We start from the raw sequence: 14293 nt of genomic DNA on the forward strand, positions 1-14293 counted from the left end.
TACAACTTTCATTTTGGGCTTGTTTTCACAAAAAAAATATTTATATGAAAATATTGAAATTTTCACTTCAAGGCCACATTACTTTGACCTTGCATATATAAACATACATTAACTCTCTCCAGAAATCTCAGGGGGAGCAAGTGCCACCCTGGCCCCCATTTGCGGGCGCCCATGGTTCATACCATGGTAGTAGATATTAACAAATACACCAAGTTTCATTAAAGTGTGAATCGGTGGGCGTCATGGCCTGGCCCATGGTGATTTGACGTGGAATCAATCAGTCCCTCTTTTATTTAGATATATGCTGTAGGAACCGTCTATTTATGAAAGTACAATATCCTTATCCACGTACCACTTGGCAATCCCTGACCAGGTCGTCCGTGACTTTGCTCCTGGTCAACTTGACGAACGCTTCCAGGGGGACGGAGCAGCTGTCGGCGCCAGGAAGCTTCACCCGCTGGACGCCAGATTCAGAAGTGCCCTTGTAAAATACCTGCAAAGGATTTATTTCCGTTAAGCGCCTTTTCTAGACTGAGCGAAGGTGCGACAAATTAAAACCTTTCTGCACTGAATAATTATTAATTTCAAGAGACACTTTCAAGATAAAGCAATCAATACATGTATATAAATTAAAAAATAACTTCATTTTTAGCGTTAAATTCATAAACATTCCAAGAAAAATTTCATTGCTACTTATTCCATGCTTCATCTCTGACCAGCATAGACCAGCGATCGCCAAACCGTCGATCGCGAGCTGCCGGAAGTTGAATTTCCAGTAGCTCGTGAAGGGTTTGGCTAGAATAGATTGTAGATAAGAGCGGCAATATTTGAGCGAAACGTTGGCAGAAAGATCTGCTTTCACCGATAGATGGACACTTGGACAACTCGTCCCAATATCCCATTCACCCAACGTAACAAATAATGTGGATGGAAATGAGAATCGTCCTTCTTATTAACATGGTAAGAAGCATCTCAAAGTTTTTATATAAACCAACGAGGGATCGTAAAAAAATGGAATGCATACTTGGTAGCTCGTCATGTATTTTCAAATGTGGGAAGTAGCTCAATGACTCGGTGAGTTTGGAGACCTCCGGCATATGCCATGTGTGTATGTATAAAAACGGCATTAAAATTTATGTGGAAGCTACAGAATCTAACACAAACAGTTGGTTCATATTAAATGTCAATGAACGCTATCGACAGGCCCACGTTGGAGAAAATCAGCGAGCGTAAGTAGGTTCTGGACCGTAGGGAACCTTTTTATCTGTTAAATTCGGTGCCGGAATCTTTTTTCCGGATGAATTTCAATACGGTCCAAGTTTCCTATTGAAACATTACGCAACTTGGACCGAATTCAAATTGTGGGAGAAAACAGGTCCTGTTGCGAAACTCCAACAGAACCCATTAGAATTTATGGGTTGCTGGACCTGTAACAACCATGGTTGTAAGTCCACTCAGTACTGAACCAACGGTTTAAAGAGGGATCCGAACCATTGTGCAATGTGCCTCCAAATCCGTTACCACCAGGCCAGCGGGGAGGCTGAAAATTAGTTCTTTGTGTTTGCCGACCCATTAAATATTCTGAGCAGACGACGTTCCGTACCTGCACTTCGTATTGGCCCACGTTCTTCCGCAGCTCCACCATGGCCGCGGCCCCGTGAGGCGGGAGGAGGCAGTCCGTGTGGCCGAGGCTCCTCAGCAGGGCGATCAGGGGCTCGCTGTCCGCTGCGTACAAGAAGGCCTTCCTGTCCGGGAAGAGCGACCGCCTGCTCTTGTTCCTCATGTGGCAGACCATCTCCTGCAGGAGCGGACCTGGAGAGAGAAGAAGAGTTACGTTGAAAAAACTCTTTCCTCTAAAGATAATTGATATTCTCGGAAATTGAGAATTTGAAATAGATTTAGTATCAAGTAGGCTTGTCATATATAAAGCAACTTGTATTAAAAGTTTAAAACACAAATTAATCAAACATTTAATACACTAGTAATAATAAGGATTTTCGTTATTGGCGAACCACATTTGTCGCGTGCAAATCTCATCGCTTTGGATAAATTACTAAATATTAATGAACGCGATCTCTATTAATTTTCCTTTCATCGAGCAGCGAACAAAATAAAACAACAACAACAAAAAGAGAAAACAATAGGCTACTCGGAAACCACAAACAAGAAACTTTCTCTTTCCAAGATCTCAGATTATCTTCATGCGACCAACCTTCGCTTTGATTGGCTGCTCTATAGAATCTAGCAGAGAAAGCCAATTGCAATTACAACACTGTCTATTCATCAAAACCAGCCAAGTAACCATCATTTCTGGCCATGTAGCCAGTCCAGCGCGAACTAGGCCATTTCTACTGGAAATCCAGTTCCGTGTGATTCTTCCTCTAATGTTTTATTCCGCTGCATTGAAACTATTTCTAAAAGCTTGACGGAATTAAGTTGTCGCTTACCTGATCTAAATTTCTCCATTTGTGGGGCGAAGGTCGGGAGGGCGTACCTGAAGGCCATGGCAGCGCTGAGGGGCTGCGGGAACACCTGCCCCACCCACGAGGGGAAAGACATCCCGGTCAACACCTGCAATTGAACAACAGGTGTAATCTTTTTTAAACATTTATACACAGGCACATATCTAGAAATACATTTCGGCGAGTCCGAACCAAGTGTCTCAATAATACTAATATATAAATGTTTAAATATGTTAAAATACGTAAATTTATTAATATTGCATTTTGTTATTACACGAATACGTAAAAAGATGGTACAGTGCGTTCGTTTTGGCTCCGGGCCGAGATAGCGCGTAACTGCAGACGGCGCGGCATGGGGCAGATGCCGGCATTTTCGACCCATGATGTCCCGCTTATTTTTACGCATAGGCTATATTTATTATGTAGCTCGCGTGTACTTAATGTAGCCAAAATGTGTGTATAAACAGGGAAATTAATGTCAAATTGATAAAGAATTGAATATTAATTGAATAATAAAAAAGGAATGTTAGATCCAGTTGACGAAAAGCAAAGTTCCATTGATATTTTATGGATATTATCATAAGTAGTAGTGTGCATAAATCTTTGGTTCTGTCCTTCAAAGCAGTATGATCCTAATATAAGAATCCTTGCCTTGCAAGTTCATAGGAAATGAATAACCATTGATTACAGTACAACAAATGCTAAAAAGTACATTTTCATTATCTAATTTTAGTACTTGGTAAGTCTCTCGGGGGTCCGGACCCTCCTAGACCCACCTAAATACGTCGTTGTTTATCACAAGAAGTTTGGAATATTGTTATATTAGGCACAAAAAGTTTGGAATGTTGTTATAGCAGGCAATATGTGATAGGTACGTACAGCGGCATTCGTCGACCTAACCACGAGAACGAGAACATCTAACAGACAGATACCATGTGTTGTTGCATTCCAAGGCCGTGCCCAACACTATTACCTCCAAATATTTTGTGAGGAGTGTAAGAGAAAGGCCTCACCTGGAACGAAAGAACGTGATAGAAGTCGTCGATGTCCTCGACGCAAGTGACGTTCCTCCCTCCGTTCGCCGTCAGCGTCTCGAGCATCTTGGAGAAGTCCCTGGCGACCTTCTTGTACTCGGGGGCCTCCTTCAGGGAGAGCAGCAGCTCCTCATGCTTCCTGCACTGCCGCCGGATGTTCAGTTTCTGCAAGACAAGGACTGCCATGAGGCTAACTCTGCAGGGTGAGTCAAAAGTCCCTTAACACCAGGACATATTTGGGGGGAGGGGTTCAGCGGGTGCGCCCCCCCGAAAGATTTATCAAGTCCTAAAATTAAATAATGAAAAATATATTCGTTTAGCCGTTGTTGTATAATTTCCTCTGAACTTATTAGAAGACAAGGATTATATTGGGATCATAGGGCTTTGAGGGACAGGAAGGACGTATTTAGGGGTCCGGACCTCCCTTCCCCTACACACACACACCCGAAAGACCTATTATGTACGAAAATTCAATAATGAAAATATACTCGTTAGCATTTGTTGTGCCGGCTTTCGTGGCGCTAGGGGTCCCGGGTTCGAATCCCGGCCTGGGAGTGGATGTTTGTGAGTGTCCATTCATCAATTTCATCATGTCATCACTTATCTCCATCTTCGCAAATTAGCCAAAAGTGGCACAAAAAGCGAAGTAAAATAAAACAAATCAAAATCAAATCAAAAGCATTTATTATATAATTTCCTCCTTAACTTATTGGAAGACAAGTACAACACCATTAAGCCTTGTTTCCATGATATGAAAAACTCAATATGCTGACGAAGGCAGTAATTTATTTTATTATAAAACATAAACTAAACGTAACGTTTCAACCTTCTAGCAAGGTCTTCTTCAGACTCTGTACCAAGTACAAATGTAACAAGTTACACAACAGGACGATATATACAGGGTGACTGGTAATTAGATGTATTCCCTGAAAGGGGTTAAAGTAGAGACAATTTGCAATAAATTTGACCATATGATACCCCGTCCGAAAATTAGTAGTTTTCGAGATAATCGAGTTTCAATTGTTTTTTTTAAAAAATGACAATTTTCCACATAAAAAGATGAATTGAGAAAAAACTGCTCATTGTGTGGAACTTATTTCAGCGTTTTCTGATAGCTAACAAATAAGTGGTTCATTGAAAAAAAAGGTTTTCCCAAATAACAATCACATGTAAGTAACGGGTGGGTCTAAACTTACAAGTGATGATAAAAAAATGGACTCTTAATTTACTTGGCAACGTATTAATAACAAAAATGGTATGACACGAAGCGTACAAATTACGTAAATTACTTCCTTGTGACATCTGCTATCCAACAAGGTACAAATGTTGCTAACATACACATTTGTGTTCAAGAAATAATACTTCATTCATCTTCATGTGAATGGAATCAATGAACAATACAATTAAAGAACATTACATGTCTTGCTCAAAGTGGGCACCTCTGTTACGAATGCAGGCACGCAGGTTTTTACGGACATTTGTTCTCTTAACTCGTGATGTGATGGTGTCCTTGATGTGTTGATCAACTGTTAAGATCCTCCCCCTGAGCTCTTCTTGTGAGTTTACCGGTGTCTTGTCACGTGGCTCCAAATGTAAAACTCGCAAGGCGTCAAATCGATAGGGGGATCGAGCTGGGCAGTCATCATGCTGATAAATCATGTCACGTCTTGTAGCTAGAGGCACATCCTCCAACAACATTGCCATCCCGTTCCTCAAAAAATGTTCATAAGTGATGCCATTTAAGATTTTGGGCAGGAAAAATGGCTCGATGAAATGATTGTTGATTACGCCCATTCATACTTCTGCTTGGGCGTGCGACAGTGGCTGGATGAAAATTACCCAAAGAAATGTATTGGCCGAGGCGGTCCGATTCCCTGGCCGGCTCGATCCCCCGATTTAAAGCCTTGCGACTTTTACATTTGGAGCCACTTGGCAAGACACCGGTAAACTCACAAGAAGAGCTCAGGGGGAGGATCTTAACAGTTGATCAACACATCAAGGACACCATCACATCACGAGTTAAGAGAACAAATGTCCGTAAAAACCTGCGTGCCTGCATTCGTAACAGAGGTGCCCACTTTGAGCAAGACATGTAATGTTCTTTAATTGTATTGTTCATTGATTCCATTCACATGAAGATGAATGAAGTATTATTTCTTGTACACAAATGTGTATGTTAGCAACATTTGTACCTTGTTGGATAGCAGATGTCACAAGGAAGTAATTTACGTAATTTGTACGCTTCGTGTCATACCATTTTTGTTATTAATACGTTGCCAAGTAAACTAAGAGTCCATTTTTTTATCATCACTTGTAAGTTTAGACCCACCCGTTACTTACATGTGATTGTTATTTGGGAAAACCTTTTTTTTCAATGAACCACTTATTTGTTAGCTATCAGAAAACGCTGAAATAAGTTCCACACAATGAGCAGTTTTTTCTCAATTCATCTTTTTATGTGGAAAATTGTCATTTTTTAAAAAAACAATTGAAACTCGATTATCTCGAAAACTACTAATTTTCGGACGGGGTATCATATGGTCAAATTTATTGCAAATTGTCTCTACTTTAACCCCTTTCAGGGAATACATCTAATTACCAGTCACCCTGTATACACACAAACATTACTCCCCTAAAAGTTACGTTTAGTTTATGTTTTATAATAAAATAAATTACTGCCTTGGTCAGCATATTGAGTTTTTCATATCATGGAAGACAAGGATTATATTGGGATCATACGGCTTTCAGGGACAGGAGGGGGTATTTAGGAGAGGTCCAGGGGTGCGGAACCCCCCGAAATGCTTACGACGTATTAAAATTAAGTAATGAAAATATTACCACTTGTTGCATAATCGATGGTTCTTAATTCCCTCTGAACTTTTTTTTAATCAGAAACTTACTTTTCTCCAACTACATGTGACATCATTTTTTGTTATGCGATAAATATTCAATTATTCATCTATTTGACATTAATTTCATTGCCAGAGCACTTGTTTTTATGTAAATTATTTCGATCTTATCTAAAGGTAAGTTACGTAATGAATTTGGGCTGTTATATCTCCATTTTTATAGCTACAGTCTTTTTACCTAATCTTGTAATAATAATATAATATTAATTTATGTACGCATATTGTAATTAGTATTAATTTGATTTAATATAATTATTATAATATAAATATTATTATTATTATTATTATTATTCCTGAAACACTTGGTTCGGACCCCCCCCTCCGCCCCGAAACATATTTCTAGATACGTGCTTGCTTAACACCTCCTGTAAAATGCATATATACAAGCCGAAACAGACAGAAGCTGTCTCAAAACGTTCCGGTAGTGTAGTGGCGCTCTGTCCTGTTGAAAAAAACTGGAAAAAGTACCCATTCCGTACGCAAGGATGGAAAAACCTGTTCACTTAATAAATCCAAGTAGCCCTCAGCATTTAAGGTTCCATCCATGAAAAATGGGCCAACCACTCACCATTAAGTTTCCAGCATCAACTATCCGGCTGGGACCTGTCCAATGTGGATTATCAGATGAGAAGTGTCGCATATGCTGTTCGTTAACTTCCCCACTGTGAATGACTTTTGATTCCAATGGAAGCGTCGCATTGTAATTGTTCGATACAACCATTCATAATATTCAACTCTTCGGGGATGTAGATGACTAAATCATGTGGAATGGCACATAAACTTCTCACCTAGACATCCGTATGGTCTCGATGCGTTACTGGCACCTCGAGAAGGATTAAATCGCTACAAGCATTCATTCATAACTTCTTCCTGCACTCTGCTATTTACTCTTGCTATTTAGTCTTGCATAATAAGGTAAGTTTGACAGATAAGACTGGCGCAAAATAATCGGCTACACTATTCGTGCTTTCTCTAAGTCTTTCCAAAAACACCGTAGATAAAGCATTATTGACAAGTATAATTTCAGTGTGTACAGCCAAAATGAAAAAACAAATACACACCGCTCAATGTGGTCTCGAGAGTGTTTAAATTCGAGAGGAGTAAATTCTCATACGTCAATTTGCTCCATGAATTACGACAGGAACATGAGGATAAGCATAATTAATTAAGTATGCAAATTATTAACGCTAGTAATCCCAGAAATGTATAAAAAAAAAACAAAAAAACAAGACATTACTCATCCAACATCAACGAGACGCTGTGTAAAATTATGCAAAGTTCGACCTCTTTGTTTGAAACCAAAGCTCCACCCCGTCCGTCTGTCGAGCGGTCGTCAAACCTCATTCAGTTCGTGCAAGACCTCAATTCCCAGAAAAGGACGTATTTAGAAAGGGGGGCAGGGGTTCCGGACCCCCCCCCCCATCCCCCGAAATACAAATATTAAATAATGAAAATATGCGTTGTTTAACATTTTTTGTATACTCGAAGGTTTTCTTTTTGAAGACAGTAAATATTTAGTTTTTACAATTGCTTTATTTAACATTAATTTCATATGTACGTGTGTCTATTTAAAAGCTAACTTAGTACAATGACTCCTTTGTTGCATAACAAAATAATTATTTTATTTGGAGAGGTTTGGGAGAAATATCCTACTGCACTGTCAGGGACGAATTTAGCTGAATTGTTGTTTTAAGTCGACTTTATGCACAGAAAGGCTAATCGGGACTGGACCTACAGTTTAAAGTGGGATCCGAACCACTATGTTCCTCCACCGGGTATCGAACCCGGGACCCCTTGATTACAAGGCGACGACGCTACCACTGCACCATCGGGGAGGCCCAGGGACGAATTTAGATGCGAGACCCAAGAGTCCGGACCCCCCCCCCCCCGAAAGACATATGAAGTACTAACATTAGCTAAACAATGAAAATATACTCGTTTCGCATTTGCTGTATAATCTTTGAATGACAGTGCCAAAGATATTCATCTGAAACTTTAATTTTCGTCAACTGGATCTAACATTCTTTCTTGTTATTTAATAAATATTCAATTCTTTATCTATTTGGCACTGATTTCCTTGCCAGAGCAGTTGCTTTCATACAAATTTTAGCGATCTTAACTACACGCTAGATAATGAATGCATGCTTTTATATCTCTATTCTTACACCTTTTATTAATAGGAATACAATATTAATTTAATATAATTATTTAAATTTAAATGTTTATATTATTAGTTTTATTATTATTTCTGAGACACTTGGGTCGTACCCCCCCCCCCCCCCCCGAATACTAAATACGTGCCTGTCCCCAGAGAATCGAACCTGCGTTTACTCGTACCGACGACGAGAGAATATTGAAATTATTTCAGTAATATTTTTTCTTCAGAACTGAAATTTCTCCTAGTCTAGTATAAGTAAATAAAATAGTGAATGTAGTTAATTGAATTGCTAATTCAAATTGCGGTATACAGTAATGCGCAGAAAAGAAAAAGTTGAACAAGTTCTTCTAATTTCGGCTTAAAAAGGAAGTCGACATCCTTTTCCTTACCAGGTCCTCCTCCGCTGGTATGGTGTGTACCGGGATCGGCTGCCACTTGGTGATGTCGTGGTCCCACACTTGGTGGCGAGTGGGCGGGTACAGCCCCGTGAGCACCAGCTGGGCGCTCGCGATGGCTCTGTCGGCGTCGACGCTCACCGCGTAGATGTCCCTCGGGACGTACTCTTCCCTCAGCAGCCGCCCGTACCTGTACCTCAGGAAGCGCCCCAACTCCAGCATCTGCCGCTTCCCTTGCTGCAACAAGACGCGTCTTTCTTACAAATGTTACAACATTAAGAACCATTTTTAAAATAATACACGACGGAAAAATCGACATGGGATTGAAGCTTATACCCCGGCCACGCTATCTCCCAGCCCCCATTCACAACGCGGAACGGTTATTTTGACAAGATCGCGTTTCCCTGCTGGCTGTTTCGGAGAGGAGGAATTCTAAGGTTGCCGCTTATTGCCCAAACAGGGTGGCAACGGTACGTCTAATTGGCTGTTTGACCGCAAGTTTCTTCGTAGGTAAACGCGGCAACAGAGGGTCACTGCCATAAAGGCGGTTCCCGCTCCGCTTCATAGCTTGGCCGGACTATAGTGATAGTGAGCTTTCGGATCGAAGCGACGCACGGTTTCGCACCGAAATGACAAGCGACACGGGCCCCATCCAGGCTGTAGAAAAGCATCCACTGCGCATGAGCTTCCAACAGACCGAGCCGATGCGATGCACGATTTCGAAAAAACAAAAAACAAAAAAAGACGGTCTAGTCCGAGCGACAAGTGTAGCTCGACGTGTCTCTTCGGTAAGAAAGGTTGCATTTATTTCTGAAAGTTTGCTTTCCAAGTGACAAATGTCGCGTGTCGATTCGGTCTGAAAGCTCCCTTACTTTAATCTATATTAAAATATAATATACCAGCTTATATTTTAATATACTATAGATACGAGTATACTATATTGAAATATAAGCTGATATATGTGTTTGTTATTGTGTTATGATGGACATGCTTTTCAATTTTGAATTTAAATTATTTCGACCTCGAGATCAGAACGAGCCTTTTAATCCTTCGATCTTGATAGTGAAAGAATTCAGTTCGAGCAAAGATCAGTTTTTTCTTTCATGTATATCACTCGTCAAACATAAATTTCGCCACAGTTAACGTAAATAAGTGGACACGTGACCTTAAATGCAAATACATTAGTTCCAAACATCACATTTATTCCAATTGAAGAGTCCAGGGGGAAATCTGTAAAGTCCGATTATCCGGTTTTTACAGAACAAATTCAAACTTCCAAGACTCATTACTTTCCCATTTTTAAACTTCTATATTTTCTGCATCTGTATCCTATCCTTCTCCATCGAAAACAGCAGGTTTTTCCCCTGTACTATCTAATGGCAAGCTCCCGTTGAAAGTGATCTTCGCTCTGATCTCGCCCCAGTCTCGAGCCTCTCCCAATGGACTCACCTTCGTAAGCTGCCCGAACGGAGCTGGCCACGACCTGGGATTCTTGTTCGGGTCCTTTGGGTAGCTTTTGTCTGGAACGCTTTCGCCCGAGCGGAAAAGCTGTGAAGGAGATTAAGAAAAATGTAAAGCAACATTTGAAAACAACAGTAACAGTGAACAATACACCACAAGTTTAACCAGAACTTAGCATCTGAGGGTCATTTAAGGGGGGGAGGGGTATAAATGGCCAAAAATACCCATAAGTTTGGTCTTGACAAAAATTCGGGAGGCTGTATGTGGTGTGTGTAGATAAATTACTGTAACATACAAGCAAGCACAGCCAACACTTTATTTTCTTTACGAATACACAAGTAATCATATCGATTTATTTAAAGTCACATTTCTATACTACATTCCCCACAAAAAGTTTGGAATATTGTTATATTAGGCAATAGGGAAAATGCAACGTGGGATATGTTAGCAGGCAGACAGATACCATGTGTTGTTGAATTCCAATGCCTTGCCTATCATCTATTGCCTAATGTAACAATATTCCAAACTTTTGTGATGAGTGTATAAATATAACAGTGTACGTACCATAAATTTGAATTTCTAAATTAACCTGGAGTGGTAGAAAAACATACAGATACCAGTACTAAGTTAACACGGAATAAGAAATGATTCTGCCGCTCTAAGTACATGTAATACATGCACAAACTGCCACGGATCTTCACAAGTTGTCTAATGGATTACAACAAAATAGGTAGCCTAACTGGGGAAGCTGTGGTAGTTGAGGTTAAGCGAAGTAAATTATATAAAGATTATACATCTAAATATAATCACAAAATAATAATATTTAACATAATTAATTCCTTTCGAGAATAACATATCGATGGTTTCAACCTGTTTTGAAACTGCAGGTAGAGTCTCGATTCGTTTATCCGTCCACAAAGTAACTTGAAATATTGCCTTTCCACTAAATATTAAAACTTTCTGCTTTGATTTTTATTATTTCCTTTTTTTACATTTTTTTTCTTCTGGAGCTTCAGCATATGATATAGACCAAGTTCCAAACTCTTAATCAATGAATAAGACAGGATGAGAAACTTGAGAACAGGACAAGGCTGCTTTGAGGTAGGTTAGTATTTACGATTCACATCATTAGGTTAACTGTATTTGGTTTGATTGATTAATTTGCTTTATTTTACTTTTCTTTTTGTGCCACTTTTGACTAATTTGCGAAAATGGGGATGAGTGATGATATAATGAAATTGATGAATGGACACTCAGAAACATCCATGCTCAAGCCTAGATTCGAACCCGGGACCCCTGGCGTCGTAGCGCGATGTGCTAACCACTCCGCTACGGGTGCATAGATGTTTGTGAGTGTCCATTCATCAATTTCATCGTCATCACTCATCCCCATCTTTGCAAATTAGCCAAAAGTGGCATAAAAAGCGAAGTAAAATAAAGCAAACCAACCAACCTGTGCCCTGAACATGAGAACCTCTGCAGCTTTCAGTGATTAAGATTTCGCAAAAGGCGTAGCAAATTCTAATAAAAATAAGGACTTACTCTACGTATTCACTAAGAAGCAGAAGACTCGCGGTACGTACCACATGGGTTAGTACAACTTTAGAAGGTCTGTCAATTTCCTCACGTTGACAAATTGTTTCCCCGCTTGTCACACTGAATTGGAAAAATAAATACACAAGAAAACCGATTGCATATACGTTTCCCATACTTGTGATTCGTACGACTTAAATTTCTCAAATTACATCTGAAACTACAAGCGAAATACTATTCCATCGTCATTATAAAATTTTGAATATGAATCCCACTAGCAACACAAGATAGAATTACACAGGTACGACCCTTCGTCATATGCAAGGAATAGGGTTAGTTGACGTCACACAAGGCCCTTGATTTTCTTGATAAATATGAAATTAAGTTCCCAGATATGCGTTAACTTAGATGAAATTATCCTTGAAAACAGGGGTCCCGCGTTCGAATCCCGGCCTGGGCATGGGTGTTCTTTGTGAGCGTCCCTTCATCAATTTCATCATTTCAGCACTCATCCTCATCTTCGCGATTAGCCAAAAATGGCAGAAAGCGAAGTAAAATAAACCAAATCGTTCAATCAGTCAATTATCCTTGAAAAGTCGTTATTGGAAAAGAAGACGTTCTAGAAATGTTTTCTGTAAATCTGTGAATACTTCCAAGTACTTCACATGAAAATTCCCAAACCCAAAACGCGTCGGAAGGACTCACCTATGAGAATTCTACCTTATAGGTGTCAAATCGAAACAGAAAATTTTCAACCATGTATGCTATACGAAATACTCATAGTCTTCATTATGTAGACCCTGGTGCAGTAATATGCTCTAGGTTTTCACCCAGTGTCGTGCTTACATAAGTAGAAACAATATAAACTACGCTTTTCGCATAGAAATAGCATATTACATAGAACACATTTCTCGGCACATTCAATTATTGGGGGAAATAATTGGCATTAATCCCTCCCTTCCCTTGATTCAGAATATCTGAAAGAAAACACTCCAGATACAAAAAATATGGGGGAAAATAACATTCACTACGAAAAATGTTAGCAGCAACCATCTCCTTAGGGCCACACTACACGAAAATTCTACACACGCCACTGAATTCTTCCACAGCGACCCCCACGTAGGAAACAGAAATTATGTAAAACGGCCGTGAGTTACGGGATTTTGTTGATACCACATCAAACCCGGAGGTCCGGGAACAAGAACATCGCGAACCCACACGCGTGTGTGTGTGTGAGAGAGAGAGAGAGAGAGAGAGGCAAGGCATAAAATATGTCCACACGCTCCCTGTTTCCGACAAGAATTCTCTTGTACTTTGCGTTATTTTTAATATGGCGCCGCAAACAGCAACTGTTCGAGGCGCAAGGAATTAAATTTAACCATACAAAAATCTTACCACTTTTGCGAAGTGTACACTTTTCTATTACGCACCTATTTGTCCTTTACCTTTAACAAAGTTCAACTGAGACAAAATTGTCTTGCAACAAGAAGTTCGAAGTGTGCATTTGGCGCATGGTTTGTTTGAGTTGGTGTTTTAAGTCCACTTTATGCACAGTAAGGCTAATCGGGACTGGACCTACAGTTTAAAGTGGGATCCGAACCACTTGTGCCTCCACCGGGTATCGAACCCGGGACCCCCATTTGGCGCATGGGTAATGCACAGTGCGTTACTGTGTAATACATTCAGACCCAGTACAATCATTTTTTGGATACAGAGAATCGCACTGGAAACATGGAATTTGTGTTTTACGTATATTTTTATAACATGATTTTAATAATCATTATTGAGAATAATTCTTGTCTTGTAAAGTCGCTACAGGTCACAAACATTGTTGTTGTTGAGTCCGTTTGTCAATCCACGTTATACGCAGAAAGGCTAATCGGGGCTGGATCTACAGTTTAAAGTAATATCCGAACCACCATGTGCTTCCACCGGGTATCGAACCCGGGACCCCTTGATTACAAGGTGACAACATTACCACTACGCCATTGGGGAGGCAGGCTTACGAAACTGAGACACATCAGTCAATTGGGTAAATGTAAAACTTTTTTTGTTATCAATAATATGCACAAAAAGTAATAAAAATTCTGGTGATTTGAATAGGTACAGGGTTTGTGTAACCCATTTCAAAATAATTCAAGACCGTCAGAAATTTCGATCGCGTGAGCACTGCGCATACAAATTACTATTATCAATTCATATATCATCATTCATCCTGACCGAAACAGAAAAGCGACCATTTTCCCAGCAGTCTTGGAAAGGAGGAGTGAAAATCACCAGACCCCTTTCCCACTTCCAAAAACTCGTTTGTCAATTCCTTCATTCTCTGAAATAATATTTT

The 14293-nt window shown here is 39.9% G+C and overlaps 1 protein-coding gene across 5 annotated transcripts in view; it reads right to left on the reverse strand.

Moving 5' to 3' along the window:
• The window catches only part of LOC146002324 (uncharacterized), a 60735-nt gene extending 48515 nt beyond the window's left edge, over positions 1 to 12220 (reverse strand). For 2 of the 5 annotated variants that reach the window (XM_083140034.1, XM_083140033.1), the window contains exons 1-7: positions 12003 to 12220; positions 10408 to 10506; positions 8953 to 9195; positions 3476 to 3661; positions 2448 to 2571; positions 1604 to 1812; positions 353 to 493 (exon numbers count right to left, since the gene is read on the reverse strand). In XM_083140034.1, coding sequence (XP_082996160.1) covers positions 353 to 493; positions 1604 to 1812; positions 2448 to 2571; positions 3476 to 3661; positions 8953 to 9195; positions 10408 to 10506; positions 12003 to 12128 — 1128 coding nt within the window. In that variant the 5' untranslated portion in view covers positions 12129 to 12220. The remainder of the gene's footprint in view (positions 1 to 352; positions 494 to 1603; positions 1813 to 2447; positions 2572 to 3475; positions 3662 to 8952; positions 9196 to 10407; positions 10507 to 12002) is intronic. The other 3 variants (XM_083140036.1, XM_083140035.1, XM_083140037.1) reach the window with 3 other exon arrangements.
• Between the last annotated feature and the right edge of the window lie 2073 nt (positions 12221 to 14293).

Source organism: Lepisma saccharinum, chromosome 18 (genome assembly GCF_977018435.1).
Source record: "Lepisma saccharinum chromosome 18, izLepSacc3.1, whole genome shotgun sequence".
NCBI classification, from domain to species: domain Eukaryota; kingdom Metazoa; phylum Arthropoda; class Insecta; order Zygentoma; family Lepismatidae; genus Lepisma; species Lepisma saccharinum.